At 41.3% G+C, this 22,083-nt stretch overlaps 1 protein-coding gene across 1 annotated transcript; it reads left to right on the top strand.

The window, feature by feature from the left end:
* The first annotated feature begins 14 nt into the window (after positions 1-14).
* Positions 15-20,822, top strand: LOC106562840 (phosphatidylinositol 4-phosphate 5-kinase-like protein 1). Its single transcript, XM_045689814.1, has 10 exons — positions 15-3,046; positions 3,285-3,485; positions 5,741-5,791; positions 8,479-8,633; positions 10,252-10,376; positions 16,237-16,271; positions 16,378-16,433; positions 16,538-16,650; positions 19,416-19,578; positions 20,208-20,822. Exons 2-10 carry the CDS (start codon positions 3,285-3,287, stop codon positions 20,668-20,670), a joined length of 1,362 nt encoding a protein of 453 aa, XP_045545770.1. The 5' UTR covers positions 15-3,046; the 3' UTR covers positions 20,671-20,822.
* Positions 20,823-22,083: the final 1,261 nt, after the last annotated feature.

Genomic DNA, 22,083 nt, shown 5'->3' with positions numbered 1-22,083 from the left:
GGGGGCCAAGCTGGGGCCAGTTGTACTGTTAGAGGGGCCAGTTACATTAGACGTTACTGTTGTCATATCATTTTCTTCACTGCATTGCAGGCATTAGCAGGCGAAAAGACCATGTTCATAATCATCATCGTTGCCACTGTCTAATAACGGATGTAAAAAAAGAACATAGCAAAAATGAGTTGTGTAAAAATGATTTCATACTCCACATTAAGGGCCCCCCCCCCCACATTTTTTTTGTCACGGGCACAAAAAGTGCACTATCCTACATGAGTGCGCTGGTATAACGGTTGCTGTCCTTTCAGATTCATGAACCTGGGTGCCTTATGTAGGCACCCGAGTGGCACAGCGGTCTAAGGCACTGCATCTCAGTGCTTGAGGCATCACTACAGACACCCTGGTTCGAATCCAGGCTGTATCACAACCGGCAGTGATTGGGAGTCCCATAGGACAGCGCTCAATTGGCCCAGCGTCGTCTGGGTTTGGCTGGTGTAGGCCTTCATTGTAAATAAGAATTTGTTCTTAACTGACTTGCCTAGTTAAATAAAAAAAATCCTTGACCCATTGGAAGTTTCACCCAGTTGACTACTTCAAAATGGTGAAAGTCTTCAATGGTGCTGCCCATGTTAAAAAGTATTTTGGGCACTAGAGTCCTATATCTATCTATATGGAAATACTATTCAACACTTTGGTAGATCAAGTACAAAATATACTGAACAGAAATATAAATGCAACATGCAACAATTTCTGAGTTACAGTAAGGAAATCAGTCAATTTAAATAAATTCATTAGGCATAAATCTATAGATTTCACATGAATGGGTAGGGGTGCAGCCATGGGTGGCCTGGGAGGGCCACTGGGGAGACAGGCCCAGCCAATCAGACTGAGTTTTCCCCACAAAAGGGATTTATTAAAGACAGAAGTACTGCTCAGTTTCATCAGCTATCCGGGTGGCTGGTCTCAGACAATCCCGCAGGTGAAAAAGCCAGCTGTGGAGGTCCTGGACAGGCGTGGTTACATGTGGTCTGCGGTTTGTGAGGCCGGTTGGACGTACTGCCAAATTCTCTAAAACGACATTGGAGGTGGTTTATGGTAGAGAAATTAACATTCAACTCTCTGGCAACAGCTCTGGTGCCAATTGCACGCTCCTTCAAAACTTGGGACATCTGTAGCATTATGTTGTATGAGACAACTGCACATTTTAGAGTGGCCTTTTATTGTCCCCAGCACAAGGCACACCTGTGTAATAATCATGCTGTTTAATAATCTTCTTGATATGCCACACCTGTCAGGTAGATGGATTATCTTGGCAAAGGAGAAATGCTCACTTACGGGATGTAAACAAATTTGTGCACATTTGAGAGAAATACGTTTTTTTTGTGCATATGGAACATTTCTGGGATCTTTTATTTCAGCTCATGAAACATGGGACCAACCCTTTACATGTTGCTTTATATTTTTGTTCAGTATAGCATGCTCAGCTTCTGCTATTATATCTGCTATGATATCCCATTTTCTAAAGTCTTGAGAAAAACAAGGTCTAAAAATGTGGAAGGTATATAGGCTAAGAGTTATTTATGGTCACGAAATAAATGTTTATATTAATAATTCTGGTATAGAATGTTTAGAATATGGTCCATAATCAATATGCATTGATTCAAATAGTCAATTTGAATTGTGTATCCAGGTCATCATTGATCATATCAAAGAATTCCTCATGGTCTACTGTATATTGGTTTTGAATATCCACTGTGCGCCCTAGTGTTTTCAGCTACAAACATGCGGTAATGCTTTGTGAAACGATGAGATTTCTGGTGCAGCATGTTGGGGGTTTCGCGCAGTGTCAGTGTCACTACATTACCGCTTGCACGCATTTATTGAAAGAACGGATTGCAATGTCAATCGGAGGAATGCGCTGATCTCGGGAACTATAGAACAGACACAGGAGAACAGACACTCATCGATGAGCCAAACTGAGGCAAGTATCTTCGTATTATGGTCTATATTAGCCTACTAATGTTGGCGCAAATATTATTTGGATATTGCTTGTTTTATTAGAATATGTTTCGACCAAATGGGTGTAGCTTGCTGTAGTTATTTTACGCGTTGTAAACTTACGGTCAGAATGTATATTCCATGGGCGCAATGAAAATGATAGGGCACCGGATAGGCGACATGTATCCGATTTGTGTGTGAAAAGTGTAATTTAGTCAGCAGGCGTAGGATCATATTCAAACCATCTGCCCAACATTGTTTTCAGAATTGTTGGTGGCAATATTACCGTTATGCGCATGCAATAACCTTTTATGGATAGCCTATATTTTATTGTATACCCTATATATGGCAAAAGAGGCCCTACTTTATTATGCTGCGGGTGTGGTGTCAAGTCGGTTCCACTGGTTAGTTGGTCAGTATGGAGCAGTGCAGATTCTCAAATTGGAGTCCTCATTCAAAGATTCTGATATGTTGATAAAAACAACCTATTTTCTTCCCTATGTTTCATCAATGGTTTATCCTTGATTCATCATGATTTAACATAAAACTACTATTGAAACTGTTACTAATATATATGCTCCACAACAAGGACCTCCTTAGTTACAGCCCCTTGAATAGATAATGAAGGGCTTGTAGTGGTGCATTGAGAGTAACAGCAACATCTAGGCCCTAGGGACTTGAAAATACTTGTTCCTCTCCTGCTTCTTGTCAATGACACAGCTGGTTGATCCATAGAATTAGGAATCGGAATACTAATTAATGAACTAATGTAATTTAATAGGATTTCTATGGGTTTATCCATGATCACTGGTGGGTCATATGTGGGAGAAGGAGAGTGTGAGAGACTAGCCTATATAGTCCTTAGTTATCTCCCAGCCGCTTGTTCCGAACCTAGGAAAGGCTGCTGGTGTCAAATGGATGTCGCTGGTTTGGTTCCACTGTCAATCAATATCAGGCCAATAAAAACTTTCCAATCTCTTAGGTCTATAGAGCCATTGGACCTTTGTGGCCGTGGTCACTTTCTGCATGCCTCAGGCAGCTCAGGTCTGTCTAGGTAAGACACGACTGATATTGTCAACCTCTGGTTTTCCCAGCAACGAGTTACCACGCATGTTAATCGATAGGAAGTCTGACCTACATGGTCTTACCGGTGTAGTTGTATGTGCTTTGTTATGGCACTCAGTTGAAATCGGGAAAAAAGCCTTATTATTGATGTGGCATTTTGCAGAGATGGTTGCAAGTGCTGGATCTTGAGTACTCATTTGTGTGTGTGTGTGTCATCCCCACCCCAGATGGAGATGTCTGCGGGTCCAGCGGGGGGCACGCAGAGGACTGGTACGGTGAAGAGGAAGATGTGGGGGGGCCTGAGGCAGCAGTGGAAGCTTCTCGGCCTGTTTGAGATCGACCAGCAGCACGAGTTCTACAGCCTCACCTCTATGATGAAGGAAGGCCTCTCTGCAGCCGTGCAGAACACCATCGACAACCCACCACCGGTGAGCACCCACAGGTCATTAAATGTGGTGCAAGTCAATATGCGTTGCATTTTACTAAGCAAAAGTTCACACCTGTTTTTTTAAGTAGGGGATAAAACACTCAAAACAAAGGTATAACAAGAGACTGTCATCCTTCACACCCCCTTTGCTTGTTTTTGGTTCATCCCTCTGTGTTTAATGCCCTATGGAAATAACAGGTACTGTACAAACTTGCACAGGGGTACACGCGGTTCAAACACCTCATAGAGCAGGATTTTTTACAAGGGATAAGTAGTTTGAATTGAGCAGTATCTTCAGCTTGTGCAATCACATAGTGGTCTAAAGCTAACTGAATGGACCAAACAAACAAAAATGCATACATCTACTTTGTGCCATTGCCAGCGTTTAAAATGATTGGTTGCAAACTGGTTTCATTTACCGTGGTGGCTGATGCCTCTCAATTCCTCCTTAATTTGCATCACCCATTGTGTTCCCCAAGAGGGCCATGAGAAGTTCAAGAGTGGGGCTGAAGCATGAACAAAAGGAGCTCATCAGAGAGAGTCATGTTTCATCCACCTGTAATTACTCAAGGCTAAAGGCCCCTGACAGAAGAGCATAGGGTCATGTTTATTAGGCACCAAACAGAAGAAAACTGACTGAAACAGGAAGGGACTACTGAACTTGTCCAATATGAAACGCTTGTTTTCGTTTTCTTTTGCAAAACGTTTTGCACCGTTTTCTGTTGCATGCCCTAATGAACATGGCCCAGGCTAAGGCTGGATTCTAACCTGTTATTGTCATCATTTGTTTTCCACTGGTTAGCCTACTAGCTACAATGTCAAAAGATCTCTGAAACAATCATTTTGTTAAAGACATATGCCCCATTTAGACTTTACATCATTGAGGAGTCTTTGGATTCCAAATGGAAAACCTGCTCCCTTCTATCTGCCCTTAATAACTTGCCCTTGTGGATCTGAGAAAGCGTTGAGGCGTTACCATATTACTTAGTCCTATCTGGTGGCCTCAGACCGTAAAAGTCATCCGCATCAAGGGCAAAGGGAAAGGGGGTAAGTTTCCAGTTTGCAACGGAGTATTTGGCTGAGCTATGGGAGGTGGCTATTAGTGGCTTGCTCTTTGTTTTGCCTTCTGCCTGCAGTGCTAGATGTTCCCCAATGTTCCCTAGGCAATATGGGGTTGTCTGACCAACCCCATTGTTGTCCCTACAGAGGAGAAGGGATACAGAACACAGGCTTATATTAGAGCCAAGTGGGACGTAGTGGTTTGGATTATGGAAAATTACATGAACACTTAATTTTATATTCCAAGGAAATTTGATTTGATGTAGGTGTATTCATGATCTAATTTGCAGCAACCATTATTTTGTCCATCGGCATTTGGTTACTCTGCCGGATCCTATGGTGGTGAATAAGAGGTCACAAGGGAGTTATTCTCACTCACTCACTCACTCACTCACTCACTCACTCACTCACTCACTCACTCACTCACTCACTCACTCACTCACTCACTCACTCACTCACTCACTCACTCACTCACTCACTCACTCACACACACACACACACACACACACACACACACACACACACACACACACACACACACACACACACACACACACACACACACACACACACACACACACACACACACACACATCCATTGAAACTGAGCCTGCTGACTCAGCGGTGTGATACATGGTTGTCTCTGACTCACATATTCCCTTACACACACACATACACACTTCTTGTTGATCCACCTCTTGTAGCATGTTAGCATACTTTGGGCTGGGGTGCCATGTTTAGATTTCCTGAAATGTTGAGTTCAACAGAAAAGGGATCTGTAATTTTTTGTTGTTGGTGGACTGTCTTTGCTGTTAATGGTCTTTTGTGTTTTTCGCACTTAACAGTTTCCCATGTGAATCAATAATGGTCCACCACCCAAAGGACATCCAGACAACTTAACACAACTGTGGGAAGCATTGAAGTTAACACAGGCCGCCATCCCTGTTGACTGCTTTCGACCCCTTGTTGAGTCCATGCCCCAACAAATTGAGTCTGTTCTGAAGGCAAAAGGGGGTGCAACTCAATATTAGGAAGGTGTTTCTAATGTTTGTATGCTCAGTGAATCTGATTCACAGTGATTGTAAGACCCCTTGGAATTGTGTCTTGCTTTACTCTCCCCAAATCCTTCTCAAAAGATAACTGCATAGTTAGTATATTTTACAAGTAGTAATTATTCCTTTTCTTCTTTTATCATAGGATGAATTGTCGGAAGATGACTACAGATTGGAGGTCACTCAAATACATGAGGTATGTTGATTTAAAAAAAATGTAATACAGTTGCAACACCAAAGGTACAAATCGGGAAATTCATATCTCACAATTTCAGTCTTCAAAAAGATGTGAACAAACAAGTTTTTTTCCTTATAGTGACATGAGGCCTCATTTATAAACCATGCGTACTACAAAATATACCACAAAATGCGTGTGCGCCAGTTACCTCAAAAGTTGGCTTTTATAAAAACTGAACTTGACTCCATGCAAACTTCAGACCATGCGCACGCACATCTTCTTTTGGTTGAAGTATTGTATTGCAAGTCGGCCTAAATATTTTGTGCAAATGGGGGATATGACACGCTTATTCATAAACAAATTCATAATAAGATGCATTCATTTGCCGTTAGTGAGAAGAGCAAAAATCAAGTGTTTTATTTTTGGAATCTAAAATAATTAGACATAGGAATCTATTTCCTACTTATTTTATTTTCATAACCATTACAGAATAAATTCCTCATGTTTTCTGGCCGTGATGGGTTCATATTGCTGAAGTAGCCTACCACAAATGACCATGCGCATCTCTCATTTAATTGGGCCTATGTAGATATAGAATATCTAGGCCTATTTCCAGTTTTGCTGTATGTGATCCCATAGGCAGCACAGTTTATAACCTACAGATGAATTTAACAGGTGAACATCAAGACAGTTGATCTCTTACGTTTGAAGTACGGTGCATTCCCTTGACTTTTTCCACATTTTGTAATGTTACAGCCTTATTCTAAAATTGATTAAATAAAAGAAGAATCCTCAGCAATCTACACAGAATACCACATAATGACAAAGTGAAAACAGGTTTTTAGAAATGTTTGCACATTTATTAAGATGAAAAATATAAATACCTTATTTACATAAGTATTCAGACCCTTTACTATGAGACTCGAAATTGAGATCAGGTACATTCTTTTTCCATTGAAATCTATTGAAATCCATCTTTGAGATGTTTCTACAAGTTGATTTGAGTCCAAATTCAATTGATTGGACATTATTTGAAAAGGCATAAACACCTGTCTATATAAGGTCCCACAGTTGACAGTGCATGTCAGAGCAAAAACCAAGCCATGAGGTCGAAGTTATTGTCCGTAGAGCTCCGAGACAGGATTCTGTCAAGGCACATATCTGGGAAAGGGTACCAAAACAGCATTGAAGGTCCCCAAGAACACAGTGGCCTCCATCATTCTTAAATGGAAGAAGTTTGGAACCACCAAGACTCATCCTAGAGCTGGCCCCCAGCCAAACTGAGCAATTGGGGGAGAAGGGCCTTGGTCAGGGAGGTGACCAAGAACCCGATGGTCACTCTGACAGAGCTCTAGAGTTCCTCTGTGGAGATGGGAGAAACTTCTAGAAGGACAACCATCTCTGAATCACTCCACCAATCAGGCCTTTATGGTAGAGTGGCCAGACTGAAGCCACTCTTCAGGGGGATCTGCAGAGAAGAATGGGAGAAACTCCCCAAATACAGCTGTGCCAAGCTTGTAGCGTCATACCCGTCTCTGCACAGCTATTTTCAGGTCTATCCAGAGATGTTCGATTGCTCAGTTTAGGAAGAGTCTTGGTGGTTCCAAACATCTTCCAATTAAGAATGATGGAGGCCACTGTGTTCTTGGGGGACCATCAATGCTGCAGAAATGTTTTGGAAGCCTTCCCCAGATCTGTGCCTCGACACAATCCTGTCTCAGAGCTCTACGGACAATTCCTTCGACCTCATGGCTTGGTTTTTGCTCTGACATGCACTGGGACCTTACATAGACAGGTGTGTGCCTTTCCAAATCATGTCCAATTAATTGAATTTACCACAGGTGGACTCCAATCAAGTGGTAGAAACATCTCAATGATGATCAATGGAAACAGGATGCACCTGAGCTAAATTTCGAGTCTCATAGCAAAGGGTCTGAATACTTGTGTAAATAAGGTATTTCAGTTTTTTATTTTTAATAGATTTGCAAAAACTTCTAAAAACCTGTTTTCGCTTTGTCATTATTGGGTATTGTGTGTAGATTGATGGGGAAAACTATGAATTTAAACCATTTTAGAATAACGTAACAAAAGGCTGTAACATAACAAAATGTGGAAAAAGTCAAGGGGTCTGAATACTTTCCTGTATGTAGCCTACTGTAATTTGAATTTCAATTGGTTTTGAGTAGTCTAGAGAATGTTTCGGAATTCATGGGCAGTCCAGCATATTAAGGTTGGAGGGCAAAAGTCCATGCAAAACATTGTTGAATTCAACTGTTCTGCTGACAGGTCCACAACAATGTTACATTGTTTGATCTTCTCAGAAACTGTCACATTCCTTTGTCAAATACAGCATAAATTACATTTTTTTTTTTAAACATTCTGCCAACACAGTAAATTGTAAGATATTTGACCATATTCGTAGGCTGTGCGATAGCAGCGCAACATCATAAGCCTATTTAATCACAGAGCCTATACTAAGTCAGGACAGACATAGAAACACAATAATCTATTGATAAACAAAATATTGAACAACAATTTTGTCTGTGCAAACAGCAGGTATTTAATATGGCTAAAATATCTTGTGGAGTTCTTCAAGTATTAATTGTTGGACCTTTGTTGTTTCTTACCTACTTCAATGTATCTACTACTGTTTGCTGATACCAATATGATTTTAACTCTCTCTTTCTCTCCCCCTCTCTCTGAAGGACTTCAGAATGGAGACGTTTGCAGGGCCAGTGTTTGCCAGCTTGCGTCGCTCCTTGGGGATGACAGAAAAGGAGTATCAGCACTCTCTCTCCAACGACGGTTCCTACCTGCAGTTCATCAGCAACTCCAAAAGCAAGGCCGACTTCTTTCTCACGTGCGTAAGCATATTCTACTCCTCTCTTTCTTTCCCTTTACTGTTAGAGTATATCTCTCACAAATATAGTGCAAATATAGAAAGCTACTTTGTTACTCTTATCTGGCCAAAGTATATGCTCAAACACAGAACACACTAGGAAAGAACACACTTGGCACTTCGACATTAAGGTCACACACACACACACGCACGCACGCACGCACGCACGCACGCACGCACGCACGCACGCACGCACACACACACACACACACACACACACACACACACACAGCAAAAAAATAAACGTCCCATTTTCAGGACCCTGTTTTTCAAAGATAACTCATAAAAATCCAAATAACTTCACAGATCTTCATTGTAAAGGGTTTAAACACTGCTTGTTCAATGAACCATAAACAATTAAGGAACATGCATCCGTGGAACGGTCGTTAAGACACTAACAGCTTACAGATAGTAGGAAATTAAGGTCACAGTTATGAAAACTTAGGACACCAAAGACGCCATTCTACTGACTCTGAAAAACACCAAAAGAAAGATGCCCAGGGTCCCTGCTCATCTACGTGAACGTGCCTTAGGCATGCTGCAAGGAGGCATGAGGACTGCAGATGTGGCCAGGGCAATTGCCATGTCCGTACTGTGAGACATGAGGACTGCAGATGTGGCCAGGGCAATTGCCATGTCCGTACTGTGAGACACCTAAGACAGCGCTACAGGGAGACAGGACGGACAGCAGATCGTCCTCTCAGTGGCAGACCATGTGTAACAACACCTGCACCGGATCGGTACATCCGGACATCACACCTGAGGGACAGGTACAGGATGGCAACAACAACTGCCCGAGTTACACCAGGAACGCACAATCCCTCCATCAGTGTTCAGACTGTCTGCAATAGGCTGAGAGAGGCTGAACTGAGGGCTTGTTGGCAATGTTGTAAGGCAGGTCCTCACCAGACATCACCGGCAACAACGTCGCCTATGGGCACAAACCCACCGTCGCTGGACCAGACAGGACTGGCAAAAAGTGGTCTTCACTGACAAGTCGTGGTTTTGTCTCACCAAGGACAATGCCACCAGCCATACTGCCATACTGCTCGTTCTGTGCGTGATTTCCTGCAAGACAGGAATGTGTGTGTTCTGCCATGGCCAGCGAAGAACCCGGATCTCAATCCCATTGAGCACGTCTGGGACCTGTTGGATCGGAGGGTGAAGGCTAGGGCCATTCCCCCCTGAAATGTCCGGGAACTTGCAGGTGCCTTGGTGGAAGAGTGGGGTAACATCTCACAGCAAGAACTGGCAAATCTGGTGCAGTCCATGAGGAGGAGATGCACTGCAGTACTTAATGCAGCTGGTGGCCACACCAGATACTGACTGTTACTTTTGATTTTGCCTCCCCTTTGTTCAGGGACACATTATTCCATTTCTGTTAGTCACATGTCTGTGGAACTTGTTCAGTTTATGTCTCAGTTGGTGAATCTTATGTTCATACAAATATTTACACATGATAAGTTTGCTGAAAATAAACGCAGTTGACAGAGAGAGGACATTTCTTTTTTTGCTGAGTTTATGTATGTGTTATAACTCACTATCTGTGCTAATCACTGCATTTCTCTTTCTCATCCAGGAACGATAAGCGGTTCTTTCTGAAGACCCAGAACAAGAGAGAGGTGCAATTCCTCCTGTCCAACCTAAGAATCTACATGGAGCACCTAGAGAAGTATCCTCATTCACTGCTGGTCAAGTTCTTAGGTAAGACACAGGACTCTGATCTTATAGTCCATTGGCCAGTGGAAAAATGTGTTCACTTTTGGCAGGGGTGGCATGCACCCCAAAAATCTAAGAGGGCACCAAGTACGTTAGAATGGCTGGGGTGAGAATTTAGCATTTTTCAAACACCTGAAACAACTTTTTCCCGCAATGTAGAGCCATAATCTTAATTCTTTGTAAAAAGATGTCTATTTATCTAAGCATGCCTCTTGAGCTTTATGTATCCTCTTGACTGGTGGTTATTTTTTAAAGAAACTAAATATGCTTCTCTTCATCACTGCTAAAATCTGGGTTAAAGAGTGTGAGTCTTATTCAGTACATTCGTTTTTGCTTGCTTTTCTAAAGTATACCAATCTTGCCAGCAGGCATGCCAGCTAAGATAGTTAGAGTAGCTAGCTATTGGGTGGATCTCATTTATAACCAATGGGATTTGGTAAATTTTTGCCATCCGATTTAATGATGGCAAAATCATAGGCAGCAGCTATCTATCTGTCGATGTGACCTTGAGCAAGGCAATTAACCCTAATTGCTCCTCTAAGTCGCTCTGGATAAGTGTCTGCTAAAAACGACAACAGTTTTTTTCATTTGTTTTATTCCAGGGCTGGGGTCAATTTGAAATTGAAGGCAATCAATTCAGGAAGTTAACTTAAATAACAATTGAACATTTGAAAAAACAGCATCTATTTTCAATGACTTCTCTATAAACTGAGGAGTCAGTTTTTACATTTTTAATTTGTAATTAAAATAACTTCCTGAATTGACTGCCTTAAATTCAAATTAAATTCAAATTGACCCCAGCCCTGGTTGATTCCCTCATCATCAGACGATTTGTTAGAATGTTATGTTGGAATGCAGTGTATATGACAGGATTCAAGACATATATTTTATATTTAACAATTATAGCATAATTTTGCATATCAGTATAATCACTACAAACTAGTAAAATATCCCTTTAGGAATATTATAGATACCTTTTTTATTGTTTGAAAATAAAACATAGAAATTAGGGATTCAAATACTGACCAAAAACAGTCATATAAATAGTGTTTCTGGCACATTTTACTAATATTTTACAAAGATGATATATTTTGCAAACCTGGCTAAATTGGTTGTGTTATCTTGATAACTATAATAAATGTTTTTATTGTCATTAGGCATATTCTACTTATTATTAAAAGAGGTGTGGCAATGTCAGACCAATCCAAGTTAAAACAATGGAGCTGGTTGGTGGCCATATTGGAAAATGTGTACCCTATGGCCTATGGTTAAATCAGCAATAGCTAGGCATCATTGTTTAGACTTATTTTCTAGCTTTATGTAAAGTTTGGTACACTCATTATGAAGGCATTTTGTGAAAATGGATTACCTGTATCTCTTTGCTGGATGTAAGGCATTCCTATGGGATGTCATATAGGGTGCAATGTACGGGGGCAGGTTTCACATCACATTTCTTGATATTTAATATAATTTAAATTAATAGATATTAATCATATGGTGAATACTTCTAGAACATTTTCTATGTGTTTTAATATAATATAATTGAAACGGCTACAAAACTACAAAAAAGCTTTTTTTACATATTTTTACAATTTCTGGTAATATTTTGCTAAATACATATACAGTGAGCTCCAACAGTATTGGGACGCATTTTTGGTTGTTTTGGTTCTGTACTCCAGCACTTTGAATTTGAAATGATACAAGACTATGAGATTTAAGTGCGGACTGTTAGCTTTAATTTGCGTGTATTTTCATCCATATCGGGTGAACCGTTTATAAATTACAGCACTTTTTGTACATAGTCCCCCCATTTTAGGGAACCAAACGTATTGGGACAAATTCACTTACACTACCGGTCAAAAGTTTAGAAACACCTACTCATTCAAGGGTTTTTCTTTATTTTTACTATTTTCTATATTGTAGAATAATAGTGAAGACATCAAAACTATGAACTAACACATATGGAATCATGTAGTAACCAAAAAAGTGTTAACCTCTTACATCTAGACGTTCCGCTAGCGGAACACCTGCTCCAATATCCAATGATCGGCGTGGCGCAAATTACAAATTCCTCAAAAATACAAAAACTTCAATTTTTCAAACATATGACTATTTTACAGCATTTTAAAGACAAGACTCTCCTTTATCTAACTACACTGTCCGATTTCAAAAAGGCTTTACAGCGAAAGCAAAACATTAGATTATGTCAGCAAAGTACCCAGCCAGAAACAATCAGACACCCATTTTTCAAGCTAGCATATAATGTCACAAAAAACAAAACCACAGCTAAATGCAGCACTAACCTTTGATGATCTTCATCAGATGACACTCCTAGGACATTATGTTATACAATACATGCATGTTTTGTTCAATCAAGTTCATATTTATATCAAAAACCAGCTTTTTACATTAGCATGTGACGTTCAGAACTAGCATTCCCACCGAACACTTCTGGTGAATTTACTAAATTACTCACGATTAAACGTTCACAAAAAACATAACAATTATTTTAAGAATTATAGATACAGAACTCCTTTGTGCAATCGAGGTGTCCGATTTTAAAATAGCTTTTCGGTGAAAGCACATTTTGCAATATTCTGAGTAGATAGCCCAGCCATCACGGCTAGCTATTTTGACACCCACCAAGTTTAGCCCTGACCAAACTCCGATTTACTATTAGAAAAGTTTGATTACCTTTGATGTTCTTCATCAGAATGCACTCCCAGGACTGCTACTTCAATAACAAATGTTGGTTTGGTTCAAAATAATCCATTGTTACATCCAAATAGCGGCGTTTTGTTCATGCGTTCAAGACACTATCCGAAGTGTAAATAAGGGTCACGCGCACGACGCATTTCGTGACAAAAAAATTCTAAATATTCCATTACCGTACTTCGAAGCATGTCAACCGCTGTTTAAAATACATTTTTATGCCATTTTTCTCGTAAAAAAGCGATAATATTCCGACCGGGAGTGGTGGTTTTCGTTCAAAGATAAAACATGGAGTAGACTCGTGCACGAGCCTGAGTCTCATAGTACTGTGACCGACCACTATCCAAACGCGCTACTGTTTTTCAGTCAGGGCCTGCAAAGCCACGATTCAGCTTTTTGCCGCCTTCTGAGAGCCCATGGGAGCCGTAGGAAATGTCATGTAACAGCAGAGATCCCCTGTTTTGGATAGAGATAATCAAGAAGGCCAAGAAATGGTCAGACAGGGTACTTCCTGTACAGAATCTTCTCAGGTTTTGGCCTGCCAAATGAGTTCTGTTATACTCACAGACACCATTCTAACAGTTTTAGAAACTTTGGAGTGTTTTCTATCCAAAGCTAATAATTATCTGCATATTCTAGTTTCTGGGAAGGAGTAATAATCAGATTAAATCGGGTACGTTTTTTATCCGGCCGTGAAAATACTGCCCCCTAGCCATAACAGGTTAAACAAATGAAACTCTATTTTATGTTTGAGATTCTTCAAAGTAGCCACCCTTTGCCTTGATGACAGCTGTCACGTCTGCTTCCAACTCTTCCAACTCCCCCAACTCCCCTGAACGCAGCTCACTTTCCAGATCCCAATCACCTGAATTCTAATCACATGTTCACACACCTGTATGTCATTATCACACTATTTAGTTCAGTTCTTTGCACCCCATCACTGTGAGGTATTGTTTGTTTTGTGACACACATCTTTCAGAGCGCTGTTTTTCCTGGGATTTACTCCCCCCGTGTATGATAGTTTTTGCCTGCCTCACTAACGACGCCTTTTGCCTATTCCATGCCTGTACTTTAGCCTATCGGATTTCCTGTTATCTACCTATTGCCTGATCTCCCGGACTACGTGACTAACCTTTTCCCTGCCTGTACTGTTACCCCTTTGGACCTCCTGTGTATGACCTTCTGCCTGCCCCTGGACCCAGCTACCTGCCTCCTCCTGTGTATGACCTTCTGCCTGCCCCTAGACCCAGCTACCTGCCTCCTCCTGTGTATGACCTTCTGCCTGCCCCTGGACCCAGCTACCTGCCTCCTCCTGTGGTCCTTTACAAATAAACACCTGCTGCGCCTTGTGCTTGAAACCAGCTCTCTGTCTCCCATCGTACTCATTACAACAGCTTTGCACACTTAGCATTCTCTCAACCAGCTTAATGAGGTAGTCAGCTGGAATGCATTTCAATTAACAGGTGTGCTTGTTAAAAGTTAATTTGAGGAATTTATTTCCATCTTAATGTGTTTGAGCCAACCAGTTGTGTTGTGACAAGTTAGGAGGGGTATACAGAAGATAGCCGTATTTGGTAAAAGTCCATATTATGGCAAGAACAGCTCAAATAAGCAAAGAGAAATGACAGTCCATCATTACTTTAAGACATGAATGTCAGTCAATACGAAACATTTCAAGAACTTTGAAAGTTTCAAGTGCAGTCGCAAAAACCATCAAGCACTATGATGAAACTGACTCTCATGAGGATCGCCACAGGAATGGAAGACCCAGAGTTACCTCTGCTGCAGAGGATAAGTTCATTAGAGTTACCAGCCTCAGAAATTGCAGCCCAAATAAATGCTTCAGAGTTCAGTAACAGACACATCTCAACGTCAACTGTTCAGAGGAGACTGTGTGAATCAGGTCTTCATGGTCGAATTGCCGCAAAGAAACCACTACTAAAGGACACCAATAATAAGAAACTTGCTTGGACCAAGAAACACGAGCAATGGACGTTAGACCGGTGGAATTTAGTCCTTTGGTCTGAAGTCCAAATTGGAGATTTTTGGTTCCAACCGCCGTGTCTTTGTGAGACGCGTTGTGGGTGAACGGATGATCTCCGCATGTGTATTTCCCACCGCAAAGCATGGAGGAGGAGGTGTGATGGTGTGGGGGTGCTTTGCTGGTGACACTGTCTGTGATTTATTTAGAATTCAAGGCACACGTAACCAGCATGGCTATCACAGCATTCTGCAGTGATACGCCATCCCATCTGGTTTGGGCTTAGTGGGACGATCATTTGTTTTTCAACAGGACAATGACCCAACACACCTCCAGGCAGTGTAAGGCTATTTGACCAAGAAGGAGAGTGATGGAGTGCTGCGTCAGATGACCTGGCCTCCAAAATCCCCCGGCCTCAACCAAATTGAGATGTTTGGGATGAGTCGGACTGCAGAGTGAAGGAAAAGCAGCCAACAAGTGCTCAGCATATGTGGGAACTCCTTCTAGACTGTTGGAAAAGCATTCCAGATGAAGTAAGCTTGAGAGAATGCCAAGAGTGTGCAAAGGGTGGCTATTTGAAGAATCTCAAATATAAAATATATTTTGATTTGTTTAATACTTTTTTGGTTACTACATGATTCCATGTGTTATTTCATAGTTTTGATGTCTTCACTATTCTACAATGTAGAAAATAGTGGAAATAAAGAAAAACCCTTGAATGAGTAGGTGTTCTAAAATTTTGGACCGGTAGTGTATGTGTATTAAAGTAGTCAAAAGTTTAGTATTTGGTCCCATAGTCCTAGCACACAATGACAACATCAAGCGTGTGACTCTACAAACTTGTTGAATACATTTGCTGTTTGTTTTGGTTGTGTTTCAGATTATTTGGTGCTCAGTCAAAATCAATGGTAAATTTTGTAGTGTGTCATTTTGGATGAACTTTTATTGTAAATAAGAATATAAAATGTTTCTAAACACTTCTACATTAAGGTGGATGCCTCCAAGCATGAAATAGAACTCACAGACATTAACCTTAATGAGAATTATCATTAGTCTTTGTCACCGCAAAGTGGACAAATATGTGAAATTTGGCCTGCTGGACCATGGAAAATGTTTGTAGTTGACTGAAGTTTAAAAAAATTTGTTTTCAAGGTGTCCACAGGATCAAAATTCCACATAGGAGGAAGGTACTGACTGATTATGGATTGTTATTCATAGCCATATTGTTTATTATTATCATTATTTATTAGCTACAACTTAGTTTGTTCATGCCTTGTCTTACCTTTTTCACAGAAGTACTTTATTGTAATGCAGAGTGTTTTTTACCCTGACGATCGAATCAATGCCAGGTAAGCCTGTTTCAGAGTAAAACAGAACAGTCTGGTGTGTGAAATGTATTACAGGCACTGTGGTAACAGCACTGTTAAACTGACTTTGTTGCCTGTTGTTGCAGGTATGACATCAAGGGTTGTGAGGTGAGCCGGTGGACAGACCCAGCCCAAGAGGGAAGTCAGGTTATTGTTGTCCTCAAGGACTTGAACTTCGAGGGCCAGTACATCACTCTGGGTAAGGGTAACGAATCCTGTCATAGTATGTTACAGCATGAGATATGTACCAGAGGACTGATTACAATGAAAGGACATACCTTAGTTATGTTTTAGTAATTGAGGCAAGCCAATTTGGTGATTTTTAGCATGTAAATCTTGGTGGGGCAAACCCCAAAACTTTGCGGGGTTGCATGCCAGCAAAGACACTACACAACACTAAACAATACATTAATTGCACTATAACGGTGAGAAACAATGCCCACAAACCTTTAGGGTCTACATAAAGCTGTCCCAATAGCAAAGTCCCAACACCTTACCACTGCTACAACTGGCGGACAATCAGCGGAGCCTTGTCTGGCAGCGAAACAGTTAATTCAGCCACATTTATTGCCTTTTAAAAAAAACATAGTAGATATGGCTGACTTGGTTAAACAAATGTGGATTCTACTGACAATTGTGATCTACAAACTATGGCATAAGGGGACGACGAGCGGATAAGAGGCAATCCGTAATTTCGATTAAGACATTAATGAGTGAGGTAGGACTGACTGTCACATTCGTTTGTAGAGAAGGCCCAAGGCGCAGCGTGAGTATCATTCCACATCTTTATTAATATGTGAAACTCAGCAAGACATACAATAAACTATAAACAAAACAATAAACCGTGATGACAGAGGTGCAACATGCACTAACTCAAAATAATATCCCACAAACACAGGTGGGAAAAACAACTACTTAAATATGATCCCCAATTAGAGACAACGATGACCAGCTGCCTCTAATTGGGAATCATACAAAAACCCCAACATAGAAAAAAGAAACTAGAACCCAACATAGAAATAAATATACTAGATAAATCCCCCAGTCACTCCCTGACCTACTCTACCATAGAAAATAAGAGCTCTCTATGGCCAGGACGTGACACTGACGTAGTCAATATAACTATTTGTTCAGCACTTGAAATGTACAGCGACAGAATTCAGAACATGGGCCGTTCTTACAGTATTCTCCATTTACACCAAGTCAGAACCGTAGAATAAATAAAGGGGGCATATAAGCAGACAATGAAAGCTCTTACAATATTCAATGCTTACATTTCTCTAAAACAGACTATAGGCTACATGTGCACCACCAAGTCTGAAATAGTAGGCAAAATTAAGAGCGGAAAAGGGACCAAATTATTAGGGTGATGCACATTGGCTACTAACATCTTACAACACAACATACACTTAGTATTACTTTCTTAGCTACAGTATGTAGGAGCATACAATACATTTTTGGACTCACTTTGTTGTGTGCTGTGCTCACTTGAACAGAAAGTTGGCCCAGCGTTTTTTGTGTGGGAAAATTGTCATCAAAGTCTGTCATTCTCTGGATTTATGGTGCTTTCAAGACAACTGGGAAATCAGAAAAAAACAAGCTTGAATCATGATGACGTCAGTGATCTTCCGGTCGTAGCTCTAGAATGAGGCCCGAATTCCCGATTTACAATTCCGAGTTGGATGTATTTTCCCAGTAGGAGCCTGTTTTTTCCCCGAGTTCCCAGTTGTCTTGAACTCACTGAAATCAGATTTCCCAATTCCGAGTTTCCAGTTGTTTTGAGCGCGGCAGAATTTATGTTGGATTGACAGCGTTGGAAGAGACCCTTAAACCCAGACTTGGGACCACTCACCCACTCCACTGAATAGCAGGCTAGTGATTGCTTTGCAATGCTTGCAGTTAGCCACAGATTCCTTCCAAACCACTCACTGTTGAATTTGCGATTTCCAACTTGTTGCGTAATGTTTATGTCCAATGGCTGATGAGCACCAATATGTTTTATCTATAATTTCTCTTCATTATTTCTCTTTATATGACAGGGATTAAAAAGGATTTGCCAGTAGATTGTCGACTTGATTCCTGATGATGACTGCTAGCTAACATTTTGAAAGTATGATGTTGACATGAGTCCAATCAAAGCTACTGTAGATATAACATGTTTGATGTCATTTTAGCTGTGGCCAATGACCTTGAGCCTTCTTGGATGGGCACTTCTAATGTAACTCTATGGCAGCACCCAAGGGGCTTGAATTTTTGAGCTCTACTCTTAGATTTGGTGGTGACGTAGTGTCCCAATGAGTGACAGAACACTGAGCCAATCATGGCGCAACTAGAGCTGCTGCCCAACCCTACACTCCGTATTTTCCGCTGGCTGCCCCACCAGCACAGAAAGCACTGAGCTAGGCTGAAACACCTGCTTTTTGGAGCTGCCTTATTCAAGAAAGCAAAAAAGAGACCATGTTTGTATTTTACTGAAAGTCACCCTTGATAAGAGTGTATGTTGACCAAATATATATATGTTTTTTAAATGTAAGCTTTTTAACTAGGCAAGTCATTAAGAAAAAAATCTTATTTACAATGACGGCCTACCTGGGAACAGTGGGTTAACTGCCTTGTTCAGGGGCAGAACGACAGATTTTTACCTTGTCAGCTTGGGGATTTGATCCAGCAACCTTTCAGTTACTGGCCCAACACTCTAACCACTAGGCTACCTGCCACCCCAAAATGCTGTTTTATTGACTCAATGATTATTATATATATTTTTTTACATTGTTTGCAAACTGATATGTAACACGTATTAATGCCAAAATAACATGCAAAACAGGCACCCCCCCACCCCACCCAAAAAAGGTGGGGCTCAAAATGACGGGCGGCACTGGTAATGACACTGTAACAGGGTAGTAAGTGGTACATACAGTTATAGAGTCCTAACCAGTTTTGCAATATATGTGCTTGTGTTGATAGACCAGCATCGTCCATGGCTGCTTCGGCAGGTGGAGATTGACACGTCGTTCCTGCAGAGACTCAATGTGCTGGACTACAGCCTCCTGGTGGCTCATCAGCCCCTGCACCAGGATGAACGCCACCAGTGCCTGTCCTTCGCCACCCTTATCATGCGCACTAAAAAGTGGGTGGGATTTCTCTCTTTTTTTATCCACTTTTTGTATTATTTTTTCTGTCTTAGATTCTTTTTTTCTGTTTTAGTGACATATTCAGGCCTCAAAAGTGGTGTAATGTCAAGATCAATATTTTCCCCAGGTCCTGGTCTTTCTTCAGGACAAAACCAATGACTTCCAGGCATGTAGTTACCACAAATATACTTCTTGGCTATACAATAACATGCATAACCACCACGAGCAACTATCTAGTATTTGTCTACTCTAAAATCAGTCAACTTTGGTATTTTTTAGGTTGGCCATGCTGCCTCACTCTTGGCTCTTACCCTCCCCTCTTTAACCTCTTAGGTAGACATGCTGGCTCTAATAACTTTGTTACCCTTCATAGAGATGGATAGAGGCTTTACTTGCCACAAAGCCAGTTTTAACATGGGCAGCGCCATTGAGTGGAAGAAAATGGAACTGCCTATTTTTAATAGAGATAGCCCTCCCTGGCACTGCCCATGCTATCACAAAAGTGTTCATGGCAAAGATAAGTGTGCCCTATTTCTATATCTGTTACCCTCTCCTCTTTAACCTTTCAGGTGGCCATGTTGGCTCTAATAACTCTGGGTACCCCCTCTCCGCTTTAACCTCTCAGGTCAGTGATCACATGCTCAAGTCCCACCCATGCGGGCATGCCCACTGTTCCGGGGGCGGTCCCAGAGGAAGATTCCGCCCTGTTGATATCAGAGATGGACGCCGGGACAGGAAGTTGCAGCGTTACTGAGTCACGGGTAGGAAGTGCCCTGGGCAGTGCCCCTTCCGGGAGACCCTGTACTGAGCAGCCGGTGGGAATGGTCACGGATTCGATGGAACTGCGAGACTTCCAGGCCCAGAACCGCCGGCTGCTGCCCAACTTCAGAAACCCGCTGCATGTCATTGACGGACCGGAGCATCGCTACTTTGTGGGCATCATCGACATCTTCACTGTCTACAGCTTCAAGAAGAGGCTGGAGCATTGGTGGAAGAGACTGCGGCACCCAGGGCAGGCCTTCTCCACCGTCAGCCCCCCCGCTTACTGCCATAGGCTCTGCCAGTGGGTACAGGACCACACCAGGTAGACTCAAAAAGAGGGGAGGATGAGGATGGTTACTCCCGCTAGCACGCTGTCTGCCCAGGGACACACATGCACGCAAATACACACACACACAGACTAGCAACTGTGATGCTGTTCAGAGACATAAAGCTATTCTTTTAAAGCGCTGTAATTTCAGATTGACCAAGAGGCAGTTATTTTCATGTTTCCACATGTCCAGACCAAAGCCAAAACGAACATAAACCATTATATGGAAATATGTTATTCACCACCGCGGATAAATGGGTTCTCCCTTTTCATACTCTTTCATTTTTCTTAAGTAACAAAGAACAGGTGCAACATTTAAAATCTAGTGCTATGAATTGATTAGCTGGTTTTCCAAAGTATAATAGTTGTTGAATTGTTGAAGTTTAGTTAGTGAATCAATAATGAAAACCAAAATGATTTTACAAATTTGCCACCTGTTTTTTTTTATTATTTTTTTTACATTTGACTCCTATGGATTTTTTTTCTCCCAATTTAACTTTGACGTTTTGATACCTGTTGTATGTTTTTTTTAAGTGCCTTTCTTTCTACTTCTCAGTAGTTGGTATTCAGACTTACCTTATGCAGGTGCGTAACGGGCTTTGCAGTCGTGGTTCACTTGCGCGCGCTGAATACATTTATATTTAAATGCGGTGCTGAATACATACACCTTTAAATACGGTGTACCTTTAATTTTGACGACACTCACTAGAATGGGTTCAGAATATAAGGATCAATAAATGAAACCCATCTTAAGATATGCATATTCGTGTCCATTTCAGGACCAACTAGTTTATTTAGGCACATTTTGAGTTAAGAAAGTATGTATGAATTATAAAAAAGTACAGGGTTTGGAAAGCCTTTACACACTAAATACAGTGCATTCAGAAAGTATTCAGACCCCTTGACTTTTTCCAAATTTTGTTACATTACAGCCTTATTCTAAAATGGATAAAAGAATCTACACACAATACCCCCATAATGACAAAGCAAAAACAGGTTTTTAGACATTTTTGCTAAATTGATAAAATAAAAATAAATGAAATATCACATTTACATAAGTATTCAGACCTTTCAGTACTTAGTACTTTGTTGAAGCTCCTTTGGCAGCGATTAGAGCCTCAACTTTTCTTGAGTATGACGCTACAAGCTTGGCACATATGTATTTGGGGAGTTTCTCCCATTTGTTCTCTGTAGATCGTCTCAAGCTCTGGATGGGGAGTGTTGAGGCACAGCTATTTTCAGGCCTCTCCAGAAGTCCGGGCTCTGGCTGGGCCACTCAAGGTCATTCAGAGACTTGTCCCGAAGCCACTCTTGCATTGTTTTTGGCTGTGTGATTAGGGTTGTTGTCCTGTTGGAAGGGGAAACTTCACCCCAGTCTGAGGTCCTGAGCGCTCTGGAGCAGGTTTTCATA

This window comes from Salmo salar, chromosome ssa11 (assembly GCF_905237065.1).
Source record: "Salmo salar chromosome ssa11, Ssal_v3.1, whole genome shotgun sequence".
Lineage (NCBI taxonomy): Eukaryota > Metazoa > Chordata > Actinopteri > Salmoniformes > Salmonidae > Salmo > Salmo salar.
Note: the sequence above shows the minus strand (reverse complement) of the source record. Positions and strands in the feature narration are given on the sequence as shown.